Source organism: Anabrus simplex, chromosome 2, assembly GCF_040414725.1.
Source record: "Anabrus simplex isolate iqAnaSimp1 chromosome 2, ASM4041472v1, whole genome shotgun sequence".
NCBI classification, from domain to species: Eukaryota; Metazoa; Arthropoda; class Insecta; order Orthoptera; family Tettigoniidae; genus Anabrus; species Anabrus simplex.
The window spans coordinates 571,554,007-571,574,598 of NC_090266.1; the positions used below are offsets into that span (position 1 = coordinate 571,554,007).

The following is a 20,592-nucleotide window of genomic DNA, read 5'->3' on the forward strand; positions in this document are numbered from 1 at the left end:
GTTGAATTACACCATTCTGCGCATTTGTTACCGCTCTCAGCAAAATACCATATTGTTCCTTAACTTGATTTATACAATCTTCTAGTTCAATAAAATGTCTATTTATTGCTATTCTCAATGAGGTTTGCAAAAATACTTTCTGAATCTGGGCAGTCGCATTGTTCATATGCTCTTGAACGTCTTTAAGAGTTCCTTTGAGCCTTTGTTCATTTAATGTTACCTGATATAACGTTGAGTTAATCGTTTGTAGCGTCGATCTCACTACTGTCATCTGATTCTTTGCTACTTTTAACATTCCTAATTGTTCCTGTTCTAGCTTACTTATCTTCTCCTGATAAAATTCTGCATCCGCTTCATCTAAAGTTCCGAATAACGTTTTAGCAATTACACCTATAAAATTAAATACTCCTCTCTTTTGTCGTACTCGTTCCTCGTCATCTATTTTAACTATTTGCTTAAGAAGCGACTTAGTCTCTTGTACTGACTCTAACCTATGTTTATTCATTTGTATATCTCTTATACACGCATGTCTTTCCTCATCTTTTAATTCCTTACACATTTGCTCGGTTTTCTGGGCTGAAATCTGTATTAGTCTAAATACATCATTCAATCTACTAATATTTACATATGTTACTAACTTCCATGTCGTACTATAAAGTTGTGCTGATCCCATATGATCATAATATATTCCTGGAGTCCTCTTATATTTTCTTATTTGGTAGTCAAGCGTTGAGCTTCCTCTGATACAACATATCACTGTCCACGTCATTAGTGTGAAGATCGTCCTCATCATCTTCATTTCTGATAATGAACACATTATCTTGTATAGGTACCTGTTTGTTAATTTGATTAATAATTCTCTCTTAATTACTCTTATTACAGTTTCTATAAGAACAACTTTAACCTATTTATATGTACTTTCATAGTCTTATTTCCTCTCATTTGAAGAATGCAATTTACCCCTTCAATCTTTATAATCGTATACGGTCCTATCCATTGGGCTGATAGCTTCTTTGATCGACCTCTTCTTACTGATTCATCATGCACCAAAACTTTGTCTCCTACTCTAAACGTAACTTCATGTATTTTCTTATCATACGCTTCTTTCGTTTTCTCTTTTGATTGAATAAGCGTCTTTCTGGCTATCTCATGGCTTTCTTGGAGAGTGTTCTTTAACTTCTCCAACATACACTCTTCTTCATTATAATTTATCGATTCAGGTTTCCTCTGCAATATACCTGGTATGTTCGCACTTCTTGCAAACATTAACTCAAATGGAGTGTATTTCGTGCTTGTGCTTGGCGTTGTGTTACATACAAACATTGCTGATGCCAAAAATAAATCCCAATTACTCTGATCTTGACTTATATAATGCCTCAAGTACTCAGTAATACTGGCATGCGATCTTTCAACTGATCCATTAGATTCCGGTCTATACGCTGTCGTATGTACCTTATTTATATGAAGAAATCTACATAGTTTCTGCATGACTTCACTCATAAAGTTAGCTCCTTGATCTGTAAGAATCGTACTTGGTATACCATATATCAAAATTACGTTATCCATTAATGCTTTTGCTACTGTTTCCGCATCCTGGTTTGGTATGGCTACTGATACTAAATACTTCGATAGTAAATCTTGACATGTTAATATGTACTGATTTCTGTTCTCTGTCTCTGGTGAAGGTCCTACTGTATCTAATGCCATTTTTTCCATTACATCATGAGGTGTATCCGTTATTTTCATACTCATCCGAGTATAAGGTTGTGTCACCTTATTGCTTTGACATGATTCACACTTTCGAACATAATCCTCGACATCTCGTATTATTCCAGGCCAATTTGTATATTGCCTTATCCTCTCTAATGTACGATGCGTCCCTTGATGTCCTGCGACTAGAGATTCATTGAACTCTTTAATTATGGCTCTCTTTTCCTCTGGTGTCTTATAATTTTCTTCTACTTTCTCTATCTTTGTCTCTTCAAATTTTTCTACTGCTTCCATTTCACATGTCTGTGTATCACTACAGCTAGGTTTAATTTCTTCTACTACTTAACTTACTACTGGAAGTACTTCTATACCTGTATCTATACGACTTAATGCATCGGCATTGCTATTAAGTTTCCCTTTCTTATATTGAATTTCATAATAATATTCCTCTAGTTTTAATCTCCATCTCAAAAGTCTAGAACGCGGATCTTGCACAGAAAAGATTCACTTCAGCGGTTTGTGGTCCGTTATTATTACAAATTTGCGACCATACACATACGGCCTAAAATATTTAACCGCAAAAATTATTGCACATAGTTCTTTTTCTATAACGCTGTAATTCCTTTCTGCTTTGTTTAGAGTTCGTGATGCATATGCTATTGGAAGATCTTTACCTACTGGTCCTTGAGATAGCACGCATCCTATCGCATAATCACTCGCATCTGTAGTAATATTGAAAGGTTTTGAAAAGTCAGGATGTTGCAATATAGGTGATGTTATTAGCTTTTCTTTTAATGTTTTGAAAGCTTCCTCTTGGTCATATCCCCATTCATATTTTACACCTTTCCTTAATAGTTCATACAATGGTTTACCTATCTTGCTATAATTTGGTATAAACCTCCTATAATATCCTGAAAGTCCTAAGAAACTCTTTAGTTGCTTAGTTGTCTGTGGTTGAGGGAAATTCTTAACCGCTTCTACCTTCCTAGGGTCGGGTTCAATTCCCTTCTCTGAAATTACATGTCCTAGAAATTGCGTTTCAGCTCTAAGAAATTCACATTTGTCTGGGTGAATCTTTAAATTATTTTCTCTTAATCTTTCGAAGACTTCACTTAATCTCTTATTATGTGTTTCAAATGAATCGCCATAGATTACGATGTCGTCCAAATAGACCATGCATTTTAATCCATTTAATCCACTCAGCACGGACTGCATCAGTCTTAAAAATGTAGCTGGCAAATTTTTCACCCCATCCGCATTCTTTTGAACTGGAAGTGCCGATCTAACGCACTGAAAGCTGTCTTTTCACGATCTTTTTCATCTAACTGAACTTGGTAATACCCACTGGCTAAGTCAATGGTGCTAAAGTATTTGGCTTTTCCTAATTGATCTAGGATATCCGTAATATTAGGTAATGGATGAGCGTCACCTATTGTGACGTCATTCAAACGCCTATAGTCCACGACCATGCGAAATTTTCGCTTGCCTGACGCATCCATCTTCTTCTGAACTAATAAGATTGGAGCGTTCCATGGAGAAATAGAGCTTTCTATAATATCATCCTCTAATAACTTGTCTATCTGCTTCTGTAGCTCTTCCTTTTGTGATTCAGGTAATCTGTACGGTCGGACAATAATCGGAGCCGTATCTTGTTGTAACTGAATTGTGTGCTTAAGTGCATCTGTGCACGTCAACTTGTCACATTCAAGATAAAATATATCATTGTATTTTGCACAAATTCTTACAATTTCTTCACGATCCCTTGCTACCATATGATCCGTTCGGATTTGCTCAATTACTCTCTGTATTTGTGATTTCTCAGCATTACTCACAACGCAACATTGTGCTTCCGTGCCTGATTTTTCGTCTACCTTAACAGTGTGTTCAATCTCTAGGTCGACTACATCCTCATCTGTGATATTTTCCAAATGAAATATCGGACTATTCATCTGAAATTCTTCCTCTGTAGTATTCAGAATACTAATCCTTGCTTGATACTTGTTTGCATAGGTTATACAACTTGATACTCGTATTCCTGGGCTTAATTCTTGTTTAACAATTATCCCATCACCATACTCTTTGTCTACTTCAACGTAACATAATGTTTCTGCTCTAGGTTTCAATTTTATTCCCACTGTACCTGAGCCTCCAAATGGGTACGCATGCTCTCCCATATGTAAAATTTTCCGTTCACAATCTATTACTGTATTCCATAGTACATTTTGTCCTAATATACCATCTTGTGAAATATCAAACTCATGCCCTAACACATGAAATCTGAAAACACGATCTCCTATTTTCAACCCTGTTACACCTTCTGTTTCTGACGAACCCTTCATAATCCCTTTGATTTTCATTATCTTTTTCGTATTCACTCTACAATTAGCGGGAAGACTGGTTTCTTTTATGATACTCACGTCTGCACCTGTATCAATTAAAAATTTCCTAACTGGTTCATTCTCCGACGTCCTCATTAGAACAGTAAATGGTTTACTATCCTCTCTTATTATCCTTTCCTTTCGTTCTACTCTAGGGGGTTTGTTTCGTTCTACTCTAGGGGTTTTACTAAAGGTTTTCTTTCGTTCTACTCTGGGGGCATTTTCATATTTTCGGCTTGTACTGGCCCCGTCGGTACGAAGCCGTTCTAGTTTGACACTACCGAATTCATTTCTCTTTCGTTTTGCCTAACTTGTGGCCCTTTGTTTCCCTGTTTTAATTTTACCTGTCTTCTAGAGTGTTCAGGTCTTCCCTGAGACAAGAACCAACAATCTCTTATTAAGTGAGATGCCCGGTTGCAATTGTAACACCGCTTGTGTCTTGACGGATTTTCTGCTGTCCGATTCCAGCATTCTCTTTTCATATGGCCTCTTTTATCACATTGAAAACATTTTACTTCTCCCTTTAGGAACCCTATTCGCGTAGTATCTCGCGAATTTTCTTGGTTACTTCTACAGTTTCTACTTTCATGCCCTAGTTTATTACATTTTTCGCACTTAGAAACTCTACAGTTTTTTTGCTGTATGTCCTGTTTTATGTTATCTGTAACATTCTACAGACCAATCTACTTTCTTAGTTGTGCGGACTCTCGGTTGCTTTCGCTCTTCGCGTATTTTCTTTAAAAAACATTTTGTACTATTGTGACCTGTTTTACCGCAATTACTGCACGATCTTGTACTTGATATGTTTGATCACTTGGTTTCGGCAAGAATAGAGGCTTCTTCCTCTATTGCGTACGTTACTCTCTTTGAAAATCCTTTGCGTGTTGCCCTCGTACATTTGATTTAACGCCTGGGTTACTTAGTCCCTTAACAAAATATGTACGTCGTAAATGTTCAGCAATCATTCTAATACCGTCTACTTCCTCTGGAGTAGCAATCTCTAATGCCGCATCTCGAAATGCCGTAAATAACGATTCAATCTGCGTCGCCCACTCTTGTACTTTTTCTCTTTTCTTTTGTCGTGCCTCTGACATTTCGCTAACATAATGCTCTAGTGTCCGCTTTTCTGCATAATATTCGTGTAAAACGGCTTTCGCAGTTACCCAGGTTTTTACATCGCACCTAACCATTAATTTGCGCCTAGCTTCTCCTTTAATCCGCGATAGTACATACTGGTAGAAGAACCCGTGTTCTTCTGGCTTGAATAGTTTAAATGCCGCATCTACATCTGAACAGAATTCCCTGAGCTGTCCCTTGTTTCTACCATCAAAATTTGATTCCACTAAGTTACATGCAGAACTCACTGGCATATGGTATTAATATTACTTTGAGAAACTTCCATTCTAATTCTTTGACTAGTACCTTCAGTTACTGTTTCACTTTCATTCTCACTAGAGTATTCAGAAGGGTGTGACATATTGTACTACAGTACTTTTACTTTCAACTACTTTAATTAAGCGTGGTTCTGAGTATGACTCACCGTTACTGCTGTCTTCTGGGCTGGACTGCTGGCTGCCTGATATCTTCTTCTCCTGCGGATGCCTTCCTCTTCTTTCTTCTTTCTTCTTTCTTCTTTCTTCTTTGGCGGACTGCTGGGCTGTTGTCCTCTGAGGTATTCGATGTCCGGAAAAACCCCGCCGATGACACCACTTTTTTGTCGAGCGGCCGAGCGGATGGCGCTTTCGTGGTCAGCTACCGTTTACGAGCAGGTGGGTAGGTTTCCCAGTGAATACTAAGTTGAGAGACAACTGTTCCTCTTTTCCGTCCAATATATGTATATTATCTCTTACTTGCTGTATTTACAACTATTTACACTTGATGTTAATTATCTCTTCTAGGCACAGAAAATCACGAGCTACTGTTCCTTTACTTGTGATCTATCTACCACTTCACTATGCGCAAAGATCAAGACTTATTACTTTACTAATGGTCTTATTAACTTAGAAGAATAGGTCAGCCTTACGTATATTGTGTTGCAGGTTCACGGTTGAATCTCCTCTTCTGAGCGCTACGCTGCAGAGTCCCTGTCAATTACATGACTGACCATAACTGCCTATGACGACTGTCGGCAACTCCGACTAACCACTGAGTCTACTAACTGACTGAGTCCAACTAACTGACTGAGTCCCTTTCCCTTTCGGCCGGTCCTCTTTTATACTCCTTATCTTGCGTACGTGACCGCCTATGTCACAAACATCCTGTTTCCCCTATGATTTCTCTTGTCTGTAAATACTATAATATTCCTTCTAGAACTTCTATGATTTCTCAAGTGCCGCCTATTTCCAAAAGTTGCGATACACTTGTTTACTAGTAGGTTCCACGCATGGTGCGGGCCGCGTGACTTCATATCACTTTCCCTCTGCATTGCCGGTGATTACAGCAATCCTAAATACACACTGGTATTGCTGCCGGTTACAACAATAATAACTACGCCCTAACATCTCCTCGTGCGTTTCCTTGTGCCTTTACAATATTTCTCTGTACAATTTAATATTCATGGGTTCGGGTTCGTACTTCCGACAGAACAAGATAAAGATTCACCTACTCTAATTCTCTGAGTTCTCTTTTCGGGAAATATAGTATCCCATTCAGTCACTCTTTTGACTAGTCCAATTGCACTCATTTTTGCCAGTAGTCTCCCATGGTCTAACCTGTCGAATGCCTTAGGCAGTTCAATAGCGATACAGATCATTAGACCTCCTGAATCCATGATATCTTCTATATCTTGCTGGCATCCTACATGCTGAGCTTCAGGGGAATAACCACTCCTAAACCCGAACTTCCTTCTATCAGGCCAGTTATTAATTTCACAAACATGTCTAATAAAATCAGAAACAATGCTTTAGCAAAGCTTATATGCAAAGCATTTCAAACTAACTGACCTGCAATTTTCAGCTCTATGTCTATCACCATTTCTTTTATACACAAGGGCTACTATAGCAACTCTCCATTCATCTGGTAAAGCTCCTTCATGCAAACAGTAATCAAATAAGTACTTCAGATATGGTACTATTTCCCAACCCATTGTCTTTAGTATATCCCCCGGAACCTTATCAATTCCAGCTGCTTTTCTTGTTTTCTAATGTTGTATCTTACTGTAAATATCATTGTAATCATAGGTACATTTTAATACTTCTTTAGCATTAGTCACCTACTCTGTTTGGACATTATCCTTGTAAAAAAGCAATCTTTACATACTGCTGACTGAATAGTTCTGCCTCTTGCAGATCCTCGCAAACACACTCCCCTTGTTCATTAATGATTGCTGGGAATGTCTTTCTTGGAACCTGTTTCTGGCTGAAGTACCAATACTTACCCTTCCATTTTTGACTAAAATTTGAATGACCGCCAATTATCCTTCTTTTCATATTATCCTTAGCTGAGTTCTGTGCTAGGTTCAATTTCCTAGTTAGTTCCTTCAATTTCTCCTTACTTCCACAGCCATTTTCCACTCTATTTCTTTCCAAACTGCACCTACTTATCAGTCCCTTTATTTCTCTATTACAGTTTAGTAGATATTCACCATAACTTACCACTTCTAAGGGTTAAAATCTGTTTTCACATTCCTGAAAATTTGCTTTAAACCAATCCCAGAGTCGGTTTACATATTTAGTTCCCGTTTTCCACCAACCATAGTTACTTTTTGAAAACTTCCTCATGCCTGTTTTATCAGCTATATGGTACTGCCTGATAGTCCTAATTTTAATTACCTTCCTTTTTTTCACATTTATTTTTAACTACGACAAAAACAGCTTCGTGATCACTAATACCATATATTACTTCGGTTTCCCTAGAGAGCTCATCTGGTTTTATCAGCACCGCATCCAAAATATTCTTCCCTCTAGTTAGTTCCATCAATTTCTGAATCAGCTGCCCTTCCCATATTAACTTATTTTGTTGGTCATGCTTCCTGTCGTTGACATTACCTATGCAATTGATATTTGGTAAATTGAGATCGCCGCTACACTAACGTTCCTTTCCATATTGTTTCCCACATAGCGGATTATATTTTCAAATAAATCTGAATTAGCGTCAGACTCTACTTTCCAGGTCTGTACACCCGAAAGGCATCAAGTTGCCTATTATTTTTAGAGATAAGCCTTACACCTAAAATTTCATACTTTTTATCTTTAACATTTTCGTAGCTTAAAAATTCTTCTACAAATTCCTGCCATTCCCATTGTACCATTTTACTGTCCTAATATTATAATTCGGTGGAGTAAAGACGTTTGCAATTGCCGATATCAAATTGAAACATAACGCCCTTACTCAATCGTTCATACCAAGGAGATACGATATAGCGCCAGGTCGGAATATTAAAGATCAACATGGCAGTGGCTGAGACGAAACAAGACTCAGAATTGTTAAAAACTGTACTATTGCAAAATGATAAACGAAAAAGCGATCTTAAAGAGCGGACGTGCTAATATGAAGAGGCTAAAAACTCATATATAAATTGAAGAGTTAGAAGGAAATCTGTAGAAGAATAAAGATTCGCAACATCTGAATTAGCTAAAGAACATATAATTAAAATATAGGTAATTTAATCTAAGAAATAAGAAGTTCATATACTGAAGTTTCATCACGGTGAAGACTATGCCTTGACTGAATTAGGAAGAAAGGAATTCAATATAATGCGCCAATATCTAACTGAACTTCTAAAACAGTAATCACGATATATAAAGCTGAAATAAGGGTAGACATATTGGTGATCTGCAAATGATATTACGATTAAATTCGAGATAAAGTAACTGTCAATGAAACTGTAATGTTAGAAGGCTTTGAATACGACGTAGTCACAACTAAATTCATATGGGTATATTTGTATCCCAATAGCGCAAGATCTGGCTGTCATGCAATTCTAAGAAGACTATGGTGAGATTGTCCGGAGGAGGCTAAGCTGAGATGACGGCAAAGAAGGACCACATAACAAATCCGAGCCGCAGATGTCTAGGCAGACGTTATCCAATCCCGGAGCCGAAGGAAAAAGATACGTTTTCATTAAAGTAAGGTAAATAAATGTTATAAATTCCAATGTAGTCATCTTAACTGTTTGTGAATAGATGTTAGATGGTTATTATCTTCGAGATGACTCAATTATGTTAAATTCTCGCGAAATAATTTTTCATTTATGTCAAAGTACATGGATATAGGTAGTCATCTCAAAGATATAACCAATCCTAGTGAGGGAGTGCGACGTTAATTATACAGTAATGTCATTGCTGTGAAATCAAAGAATATTGGAAGGTTTTACTATGTGCATTGTGAAGTGTATATTGGTAGAATATTTAAAGTTGTATGTGAACTGATGATTGATGTTTTGGAATATGAAGGTTAGATAGTGCCATGGGAAGTCAGAGTAGGAAAGTATATGGATATGATAATAATTTGAAGTCATGATGAGAATAGGTATGAAGAGATTTAAGCAATGAAGTGAAAAATTTGGAATCAAATGATTTTAAGCGTCAAGATTTTGCACATATGAGAATTATTGGAAAGAAATGGAAGAGATATGATATATGAGAAGAGAGTGATATTGTAAGGTTATACGAGTATATTGAAGGATAGAGATATGGAATATATGTTGCTATGTCAATAAAGAAGAAAATGATTGTTTTTGAAGAGAAACATGAGGATATATGACGCAATATAATACCATTTATGTTCGTGATACCATGATGATATTTCATGGACAAGAAATCCATGTCCTACGATAGTGACAACTTGTTGAGGTAGTTATAATGTGTTATGGCATAAGTAGATCATCGCACTGAATCTTTCTAGGAAGTATTGAGTAGTACTTTGATGAATTTTAACCTAGTATCTCGACCATAAAGTAGTATTTTCCTTAAAAGTGAGCATGGCATACATCGAGTCACATGCGTAGGCATTATTATTTCCTTAGAAATAATTCCATGAGGTTAGATAATGTCTAGAATATTCATGAGAGAATTCCCCTCCATATTTTATTAAATGACGCAAAGTAATGTGTTAGAATTCAGACACTCGTTTCAGAGTATGTTTCGTTAGTTACATTCTATGGTCAAATTGAATCAAAGATTAATGCGATAAATTATACATATACTGATAAATGATGATAGAAGTTAAGATGAATATTAGCATAAGTTTTGCTAGCCATATATACTTATCTTTCTCCTAACGCGTATAAATTATTTGATATTCCGACTTTAAAACGAAGCCTAATTCACATCCTAAGTAGTCGCGTGAAGAAAAGTGAAATATGATGCTCATAAAGACTAAACAAGTTAACATTATCTTATATTCCCCGAGTTGATTTCTAATTTATATAATTAATTAATTAATTTAAACTTTGATTTATGTACATTTTAATAATTTTATTGATGATGTGAAGATGATACATGAGTTCATTTCGAGTATCCATAATTGTTATTCTACATAATTAACATAATTTTGATCAACCTTCATATTTACTACATCAAAACAAATTTAATGAATTTAATATTAGATAATAATTTTCCTTAGATTTCATTTATTATCTCAACTTTAAAACTTTGAATAAATGTTTATGATTAAGGTATATACACTGACTTAGCAAATGTCATGGTATAGTCACCTAATAGCGTGTGGGGCCTCCTCTGTCTCTGCGAAATGCAGTGAGACGCCGTGGAAGTGAGTCGACAAATCCCTGGTAGTCCTCTGGACGCAGCTGGCACCAAATCGTTTGCAGAGTGGCCGCCAATGCTGGTATGTTCGTGGGTGCAGGATCCATGGCACGGAGCCTGCGTTCTAGGACATCCCAGATATGCTCGATAGGGTTCATATCGGGGCTCCTGGGTGTCCATGGCAGTCGTTGGACCTCCGCTGCATGTTCCTGGAACCATTCCCGGGTGACGTGGGAGCGATGTGGCGCGCGTTATCATCTTGAAACACCGCAGAACCATCTGGGCGCTGGAAGGCCAAAAATGGGTTGAGATGATCTCCGAGCATTCAAAGTCTCTTCCAGAACAACTAGGGGGCCCATTCCATACCAGGAAAATGAACCCCAGACCATAAGAGAGACCCCAGCGCCCTGGACCACACTTTCGAGGCAGGCGGGATCCATCACTTTATGAGGTGTGCACCATACACGGTGCCTTCCATCGGCATGGTGCAGTTGAAATCGTGATTCCTCCGACCATATCACGTTACGCCATTGTTCCAGTGTCCATCCCTGGTGACTGGTGACCAAAGCGTGCCGTTTTGCCCCATTACGTTGTGTTAACAGTGGCACCCGTGTGCGGTGCCGGCTCCCATACCCCACAGAACCCATGGTCCTACGGATTGTCCACTGGGAGACGTGCCTAGCATGGCCTGTATTGAATTGAGCCATGATTTGTTGCACGGTTGCCCGTCTGTCACTGTTGACAATCCGTCTCAGATGTCGCCGTTCACGGTCATCGAGGGTGGCTGGACGGTCAGTCGTTCGTCTGTTGTGGACGGCGACATCCGTATTCAACCATTCACTACACCCTGGACACGGTTGACCGTGTGAAGCCGAATTCCAGCACCACTTCTGAAATCGCACTTCCCATCGGTCGGGCAACGACCACCATACCCAGTTCGAACGGTGTCAGCTCACGACGACGTTCCATGATACACCTGTCACATGCACAGCCACTGGTCACAAGCTCTCTTATAGAACTGTCGCTGGCACAGGGGGCATGTGGTACGCATACAACACACCTGCGCATCAGTGCTCCACTATCCCATGATATTTGCTCAGTCAGTGTATATTGGGATTCCTATTCATCAATTAGCTTAAGCATTTTGAATATATTTATACTTAAGGAGTAATATAAATTTTATTCTTGCGGAAGCCAACAATTCGTAGGATGGAGGCCTCCATCATTACTACTGGCAGGTAATGCACTCGTTGAAAAGCTCCCTCATCTTTCTCGTAACTCACGTTAAAAATAGTTTACTTCGCACCCTGAGAGTATGCTGGTCTGGATTTTTTTTGGCAACTCGCCCTGGACGCAGGAAAGGCGCAAAGAAAAATTGGTGCCCAACTTGAAATCAACAGAAAGATGGCAGCGGCACAAAAAATGGAACGTAACGTCGAAGCAAGGAAAAGAGAGAGGAAGGAGGAAGATATACAAAAGAAAAATTGAATTCCAAACATACAAGCAAGATAAAGAGAAGCAAGAAATAGAGAAGTAAGGAAGAGATAGGCAAGAAGAAGGAATGAAAGAGAAATGGGCCTCCAACGTAGAAAAAAAATACGAACCAAGAACTTGGAAGTAACAAGAGAAAAAATGACGTGGAGACATAAGAAAAAATGACGTCCAGCAATAAAGAAAGAAATAGCTAGTAAAAGAAAAAAGTTATTGCTGCAGTAATAGACGTGATCGTTGGAGAATTTAAATGAGGTTGTTAGAAAAATAGATATAATTTAAATAGAATATAGTTATAGAATAAAATTATGAAAATAATAATGTTATATTTTAAATGATCAATTTGAAATGAACTCATATTATGTAAAATACTTAGGATGAGGATTATTATGAAATCCGTGATGATGAATGTCACTCAGTGAGGTCGATTCCGGACAACCGAACCAACAGCTGAAGATGAAGATATATACATATTACATCCGCTCACACTCTGAGTCCCAGGCTAGCATTAATCTCAGGGATGACGGTTTTTTAATAGATGACAAAATAAATCAGGATATACATATAGGCGCACGAGGGTAAACTTGGATTATCGTCGTCTTCACATTCCATGTGATGAGTCACCTCCGGGTATTTACATTCAGATAGACCGGGTCCCACCATTGGAAAAGTTATCGTATATAAAACGGGAACTAATTGGACAGACGGGGCCCAGCACACACATTTTCAGATTCACGAGCACGCCAGGAAGAACTCGTCAACTCAAAGCTTAACTCAATATTTTGATTTGTCAATACGACAATAACGAACGGGAACTTTGTTCACTATTCTCGTATAATTATGACACGTGTCGTCCGTGGGTTCCTTCGCACATACTTCAAGTAAACTGCTAAGTGGAGTACAAGTTATGGTTCCGACCAACCAGACACACGACTGTCCCTATTCTTCTTCTATTGTTTTATTATTATTATTATTATTATTATTATTATTATTATTATTATTATTATTATTATTATTATTAACCTGTGATATTATACTGAATAAAATGGAAATTGCAACACCCAGAAGGAGTGGTGCTACATTGCTGCAATTGAGTATGCAGGACGAGTGTTTGGTTGTGATTCGATGATTACGCTTTCAGGTCCCTCTGACAGCAAGTTTGGACAACAATCAATACAGGATGTGCCCACCACGAGCAGCAATACATTGATGAATTAATCGAGGCATGGAGTCAATAAGGCCCTGGATCGCTTCCTGAGTAATTGTGGCCCATGCTTGTTGCACTGCACGGGCCAGTTGTTCCAGAGTTGTGGGTGGCTGAGAACGGTTGGCCAGTTGTCGACCCATCATGTCCCACACATGCTCAATAGGACTGAGGTCCGTGATCTGGCGGGCAATTCTAAGGTTGTAATGTAGTGGAGAGCTTCTCTGAAGATGCGTGCAGTGTGAACCCGGGCATTGTCCTGCTGAAACATCCCGTTAGCAATGTTCGCCATCATAGGGACAACCACTGTATTGAGTACCCTATCAACGTACTGTCGAGCAGTCATAGTGCCCTCAACAAGCACTAACTGTGATTTCACATTAAAGCCATTAGCTCCCCAGACCATAATGCTTGGTGTTGACCCTGTGTGCCTCTCGACAATAAAATCTGGGTGGCCCCTCTCCCCGGTACAACGGCGCACATGATTCCGGCGTTCACTGCGGGAAAGACAGAAGCGCGATTCATCACCAAAGACGACCCTATGCCATTCGTCGACCCACGTCGATCTTTCTCAACGCCAGGCCAGCCTTACACGTCGCTGTTGTGGGGTCAATGAAACACCATCTGCAGGGACACGGGCACGTAAGCCAGCTGCACGCAGGCGATTACCAACTGTTTGTTGTGTAACGTGGGGAGCCACAGCTGCTCGAATTTGCGCTGCTGTTGCATGGGGTTCCATCCGGGCCATCCGAATGATGCGGCGATCCTCTCTCGCAGTTGTCCGTCGCGCTGGGCCTGTGCCAGGTCTACGAGTGTGGGTACCTTCATTTGACTACTGCTGCCATACACGATGCCTGTCGGCCAACACGTGCAGCGATAGTCCTTAGCGATAATCCAGCCTCAGAGAGCCCAATTATCCGAGCCCTCTCAAACAGCGACAGTTGCTGATAGCGTGCTCTTCTCTGTCGTCAAGGCATGTTTGACGGGGAACACTTCACTGCACAGACTGCAAGTCAACTACGCTACACCAGAGTCTGTATACTGGAGTTGATTCCTCCGCGACCAATCACGTGTGGAGACCTGTAGCAACAATCCAATCAATGGGTCAGAAACTTTGATCGTTTACATACCTACATGGCAGCGTTCCATATCTTGAAAATCAACACAAACCATCAATGCCTTCATGGTGTTGCAATTTCCATTTTCTGAAGTGTATGTTAATATAAATTCGTTCATCCGTCTATCTTAATTCATGGATTCGTGCAGCGATCCATGCGTTACGTTAAGTAACCATGATTAATTTACACATATCCCCGTCTTATCGCGATAACATCCCCAAATAAAATCAAATTTGGGTAAGCACCACTTTGTAGAATTCCTATGGCTGCGATGGATGAGAGGCCGGATGGCACCTATTCGTCTTAGTCGTTCATCTTGCTGGCCGTCATGACGTGGATTAAACCTGGGCGTTTACCCATCACAAATATTTTAATTTTTACTTTAAAATATTTACTCATCAATTTAATTATAGGTGCCTAGGACCCATTACCCTTTCACAATTCTTTTCTTCGCTTATTCCCGAACCATAAGCCTTGGCACTTACGACGACGTGTCGTATAATTCGTCCCGACGTGATTCGGGGTTGTAAACCGTCACTTCCCGAAATATTTCTCGGCCGTCTACTGTTCGCCGCGCCTAGTCGGCTTCCTGCTCATGATAATTGTTTTACTGCCATTCTTGAAACTTATTAGTTCAGGCTATGCATACTGACTTCTTAAAGTGCTATCGGCTTTTGTCGATAATTTATATTAAATCACTATACTTTCTAAGTCTATATAATTCATCGTCAAAGTTAAACTGGTATTAACACTCATTACTATGATTATCACTGCCCGTGTCCACCTCCATAATGAATCGCGTACTTTCAGCGCGGAACCGTCTTCACGTACTCGCAGCTCTCACTGCTTGACTGAATGATTCAAATGAGAGTACCTCGACTCTGTTTTTGGTTCACTCCAGTCAACCGTATTTTTTAGATGATGGACCTTCCCGCGTGGATCATCAGCGATTATTCCAGAGAGAGGGGGTTTGTTTTCATAAATCGGCACTTGCAATTCGATTTGGATGTTTCAACTTACCCCTCTTAATTGTCTGATAATAAACACTCAAGCGTCGTATTCTTATCCCAAATCCACCGTAGATTACGAAGATATTACCGGATTTCTGTCCTCCACTCTAAACGGCGTCCATGTTAGCATGGTATTTTCTGACCAATAGCAAAACCCGCGGGGGTCAAATCCTAGGTTTTGATACCTTAATTCCCCAAACCTACAATCAATTAACATGGTGATGATATCTAAGAATTCCCCTCTTTGCAATTCGGTGGATCGAATATTTTAATTTTAATTAATTTAGAAAGTAGCTGGAGTTCATATTTTACTCCGTCATGATGGTGCATCTGTGGGTATTTAAAAATTTATATCATTGGCTAAAACTGAGGCAGGTAGTTTAAATGTCTCTCCTCCCCAACTTGACAACAATTTTGACTGGAGGCTCGGGAAAATTTTTGCGACACTTCTGAGTATTAGTGACGTATTGCGAGCAGCCTTCTTCAGAAATAACAGCCTCTACTTTCCGGTATATTTGTGGCGATTTTCCACCTTTCCATTTTTGTAACTCGTGGAGCGGATATTTCGTATACATTGTCGTGCGCGGAAGCCTCTTAAATTTCGACATGGAAATACACCATCCATTGTATTGGTATAATCCAGCTGGCTCCCACTTGTCACGTGTATACTTGCAAATGTTGAAATCTCTCGTCAGCCCAAGTAACTTCCAATGTGTTATTCATTGTCTGAACATTCATCAATTTATTTCACTGTATCAAATCATGATATAACATGACCCGTCCCACACGGGTACATTATTCCTGCTGCCCAGTAATAAAATCTTGTGATAATATAATATATAATATATATATATATATATTATATATATCCGCATCGTTCTCTCTTCATGATTTGATTACGGCATCCTTTTTTTTCTGGAAGCGACTGATCTCGTTGCGCAGACTCTGGTTATCGATACCCAGCTCCTCGTTCTCTCGTTGAATCATGTGGATCATGACGACGAGTTCTTGGTCTTCGCTGTCGGGATCTCTAACTTCTGGGCATGGTCTTGCTTTTAATGGCCTTTGGATCGTATGGACCTCTTCTTCCCTTCCATATTCTTCTTCATCATCCTCTCCTTGGTCCTCCTCTTCCTGTTCGTCCTCAGCTTTTATTAGAATTCCCTCGTTTTCCTTCTGGCCCCGAGATGTCGTTCGTTCTCTAATTTATGGGCGTTTGGATTTAGCTGGCTACTACATTGAGAATGTTGCATCGGAAATCTGTCCATGCAGGACGCGTTCCTATTCCCGTTATGACTACCATTATCCTCCTACTTCCACTTTTCTTCCAGATATTGCTACGTTTCTTGATGTGGCTCCTCCACGTTTTGTATTGACGCCGCTATGTAGGGTCTCTATTCGCCTCCGTCCCAAACACTACAAGGCGCGTCATCCTTCCGGGCTTGATTCTTGATGGCGTCCTTATATATTTTCTTGTTTAGTTCATCTAGGTAATGCTGAGTTTCCTTATGGCGTTCCTCCACATCCCTTCCGGGACGCTTCCGGAACGCCTCCGGGACTCTTCCGGGTAAGACCTTCAGTTATTCTGGTTTCTTCCGTGGTATGGTTGAGTTTCGCTCCTTACTCTTCGATATCCACGGTATCACCTCTCCTGAATCTATCACGGTTTGTTTGCCTGGTGCCTTTCACAAATTCTCCTCGGTTGTTCCTTTGTCGAGGTCTCCATCCTGGGTCGTGAAAACTCATGGGTACTCTTCCCTGATTTCTGGTACATGTGGTTCTGGGTTTCGTTGCCTTCTCGACGATATTTATATGTTGCTTTCTGTGCCTCGGTTACCTTTAGTTAGAGTGATGTGTGGTTTGATCTAACTGGCACAGCAGAGCGTTCGCCTGTACTGCCGTCCAAATATTCGACGCATTCATCATCCGCTGGACTCCAAATGGCAACTGATTCCTAACAGCGCTGATGAGCTCTGTCTCACTGACCGGATTGTTTAGTTCGCGCATCTTGTGAAATTGGGCCACGAAATAGTCCGAATTTTTACTTGGGGATGATGTTGAATAACGTCTAGAGTACAACTCCAACCTGAGATCTTGTTGTTTTTCGATGCTCCAGAGTTTTTGCAAGAATGCCTGTCGGAATTCATGAAATCCTCGAATGTGTCTAAGAACGCCCTGAACCAAACTGCAGGTGCTCCGTCCAAGAACTTCTCTACAGTTCCTAATTGCCATTCTGCCGGAATCCTATTTTCGCTGATATAATTAGTGATCTCCCAGATGAAGCATTTCGGGGTTATGTGTCCTCGGGCATCAAACCTAGGTGCTTTGTCGTCCCACATTTGACGTGGACCACAGACGTTTGAATGGCATTTGACAAAGGTGACGATCCGTCTCCTGCCTCAAACTTGAATCCGGGTGTATCAGCTTGTAACATGCCCTCCTTTTTCTGAATTGCCTGATTGTCTAGGGTATCGACCTCGCGGTATTGGAGATGGAAGTCCTGTGCTGACCCTAGCTTCTCTAATCTGGCATTGACCGCTTCCAGATATTTTCTAAATTCTTCCAGCTTCTCGGTGTTACAGGCTGATATAGGCTTGGTCACTGAATTCTGCCCCACATGTGCCTTGAAATGTTCATCTACCCTGACCTCCGTATCAGCGATCAACCGGCTTTGTTCTGTTAACCCTTCGGTTTTCTGGAACAAGACTAAGTTTGCCTATCCACACTGTGTGATTCTCCTGCTACGGTCTCCTGAGTTAGTTTTTATCTCATCGATCTCATTTCTTAAACCTGCTAGCAGTACGAGGGCCCGCACAGTTTCTCCTCATAGCCCGCAATCACCATCTCGTGTCTATCCAGGGTACTCGCCGTCTGCGCGCATTTGCCCTCCATGTGGCTTTGCACGATGTCGTTTTCCTTACGACACTCGCCCCTCATATCTTCGATGTGTGCATTAATGTCATCGCGATCGTTCAACTTTTGAGCTGCAAACTCATATATACTGGCTGTTAGTTTCTTCTAAATTTGCTTTCGTTCTCTTTACGCCTCATCCCTGAACCGGTCATTTCATTGACGCTAATGATACATGAATCGATATGCCCTTTCAATTCGTCCTTAGAGAGAAGACACGCCTCCTGAACTTGGGACATTTGGGCCCTTAATTCCTGTCCCAGTGAAAAACTGACGGAATGAACTGTAGCTATTTGTTGCGTCAGTTCCAGTTTATTAATATCACACGCGGCCTTTACCATATAGACTTTATTTTCGAGCGAAACACTAGCGGCCTATACCTTGTCCACTTTACGCTCTGACGAAACACTAGCGGCATGTACTATTGATAAAAGTTCAACTTTAGTAACACCACTCCCGGCCTGCATTCGTTCCGTAAGTTCCTGTTTATTAAGAACCAAAGATCGCATTAAGTATTCCAACGTGAGAGCTTTCACCTCTCCCTGTCCTTCTAACTGTTCACCTTGGGATCGCTCCACACCTTCGTCTGACATTATTATCAAATATGAAAAAAGGGCCGATCACCCTCTAACCCTATCGCACAAGAACACTACAATGGTGAGACTAGGCCCTATCATACGGTTGTATACTCATTAACATTTTCTAAATTATTAAATTTCAAATATCAAACAAAATAAATAGTTCGCTTCCACATAGCGAATTACATAAAGAAATTATTTCAAATTATGCCTGAAAATCATATAATAAATCACTCGAGAATATAAAAACAACAGCAACAATCGACAAACCCAACGATTAGAAACTTAAAGTCTCCTGTCCGGAAATAATTTAACTTTAACTTACACAGTTCCATTATCTTTTTATTAATAAACATGAATTTGATGCCCAGTCACATTTTTACCAAATCCAGCATCACTAATAAATTTGCCCATGGATAGTAAGATTTATGTGGAGTCTGATGAAATCATAAACAAATATTTAATTTCATAGAAAAGAGAAAATTATTAACTCAATGAGCCCTTTTGAATTTGGTCTCATTGCAAATCTAGAAGAGATAAGCAGTGAGCTACTATAATATAATTATCAAGTCTAGCCCCGTTCGGAAACTAACCTTAAACTAATATGCAATACTACTTTGCACATATAATATAAACCCACGATTAGGCTTACACGTGATGCGGTCCAGAATTAATTAAATACCCGGTTGGGTTTAATCAAATTACAATAAACAATATATTGCGTCTGCATGATGCAATCGCCAAAACGTTTGGTGCCATGATGCATCCGCTCACCCTCTGAGTCCCAGGCTAGCATTAATCTCAGGGGTGACCGGTTCGTAAATAGATGTCAAAATAAATCAGAATATAAATATAGGCGCACAAATAAACACAGGGATGAACGGGGCATGCAAATTTAGATAGGGGAAGGCTCATTCATAGACACAAATTAAGGGACTCCACACTAGGACTGGGACGTGACAACTTAAATTCCATGGGCATACTTGACTAACTACAATAAAAAGATATGATAACTGATTCCTTTTGAAATTGCAATAAGGAGCAATCTATTAACTTCATCTGGCAAAATTTCAATTCGTGACACTTTCACACCTTAAAATTTCCATTGAGCATTTCATTGTCTCAACACCCATCAATTTATTTCACTATATCAAATCATGATAAAATGTGGCCCAACCCACACGTGTACAATATAGGTCGTACTTAGTAAATTCAGATATTTTTTAATTTGAAGCAATGATAAAAATCTTAAAGCATTTATAAACAATTAGAGAAACAGCATGTATATCAAAATGTCTAATTTAAACCAAATGAGAATATCATTTGAATAACATCAAAAGGAACAGAAGGAGAAGTTACAGAAAACGGATGAAGCGATAAGACGTAATCAAGAAAAATAGGGAAAGCAAAGGAAGAACAGAGAGGAATGTTGGAAATTTTTGAGAGAAATAATGTGAAAAAAGAAGAGAAACAAGAAATAGTGAAAAAG

The 20,592-nt window shown here is 39.7% G+C and overlaps 1 protein-coding gene across 1 annotated transcript in view; it reads right to left on the minus strand.

The window, feature by feature from the left end:
* The window catches only part of LOC137498472 (relaxin receptor 1-like), a 342,152-nt gene that overhangs the window by 181,254 nt on the left and 140,306 nt on the right, over window positions 1-20,592 (minus strand). The window contains exons 5-6 of the mRNA XM_068226010.1: window positions 16,516-16,816; window positions 15,450-15,479 (exon numbers count right to left, since the gene is read on the minus strand). Of these exons, the coding sequence (XP_068082111.1) occupies window positions 15,450-15,479; window positions 16,516-16,816 (331 nt within the window). The remainder of the gene's footprint in view (window positions 1-15,449; window positions 15,480-16,515; window positions 16,817-20,592) is intronic.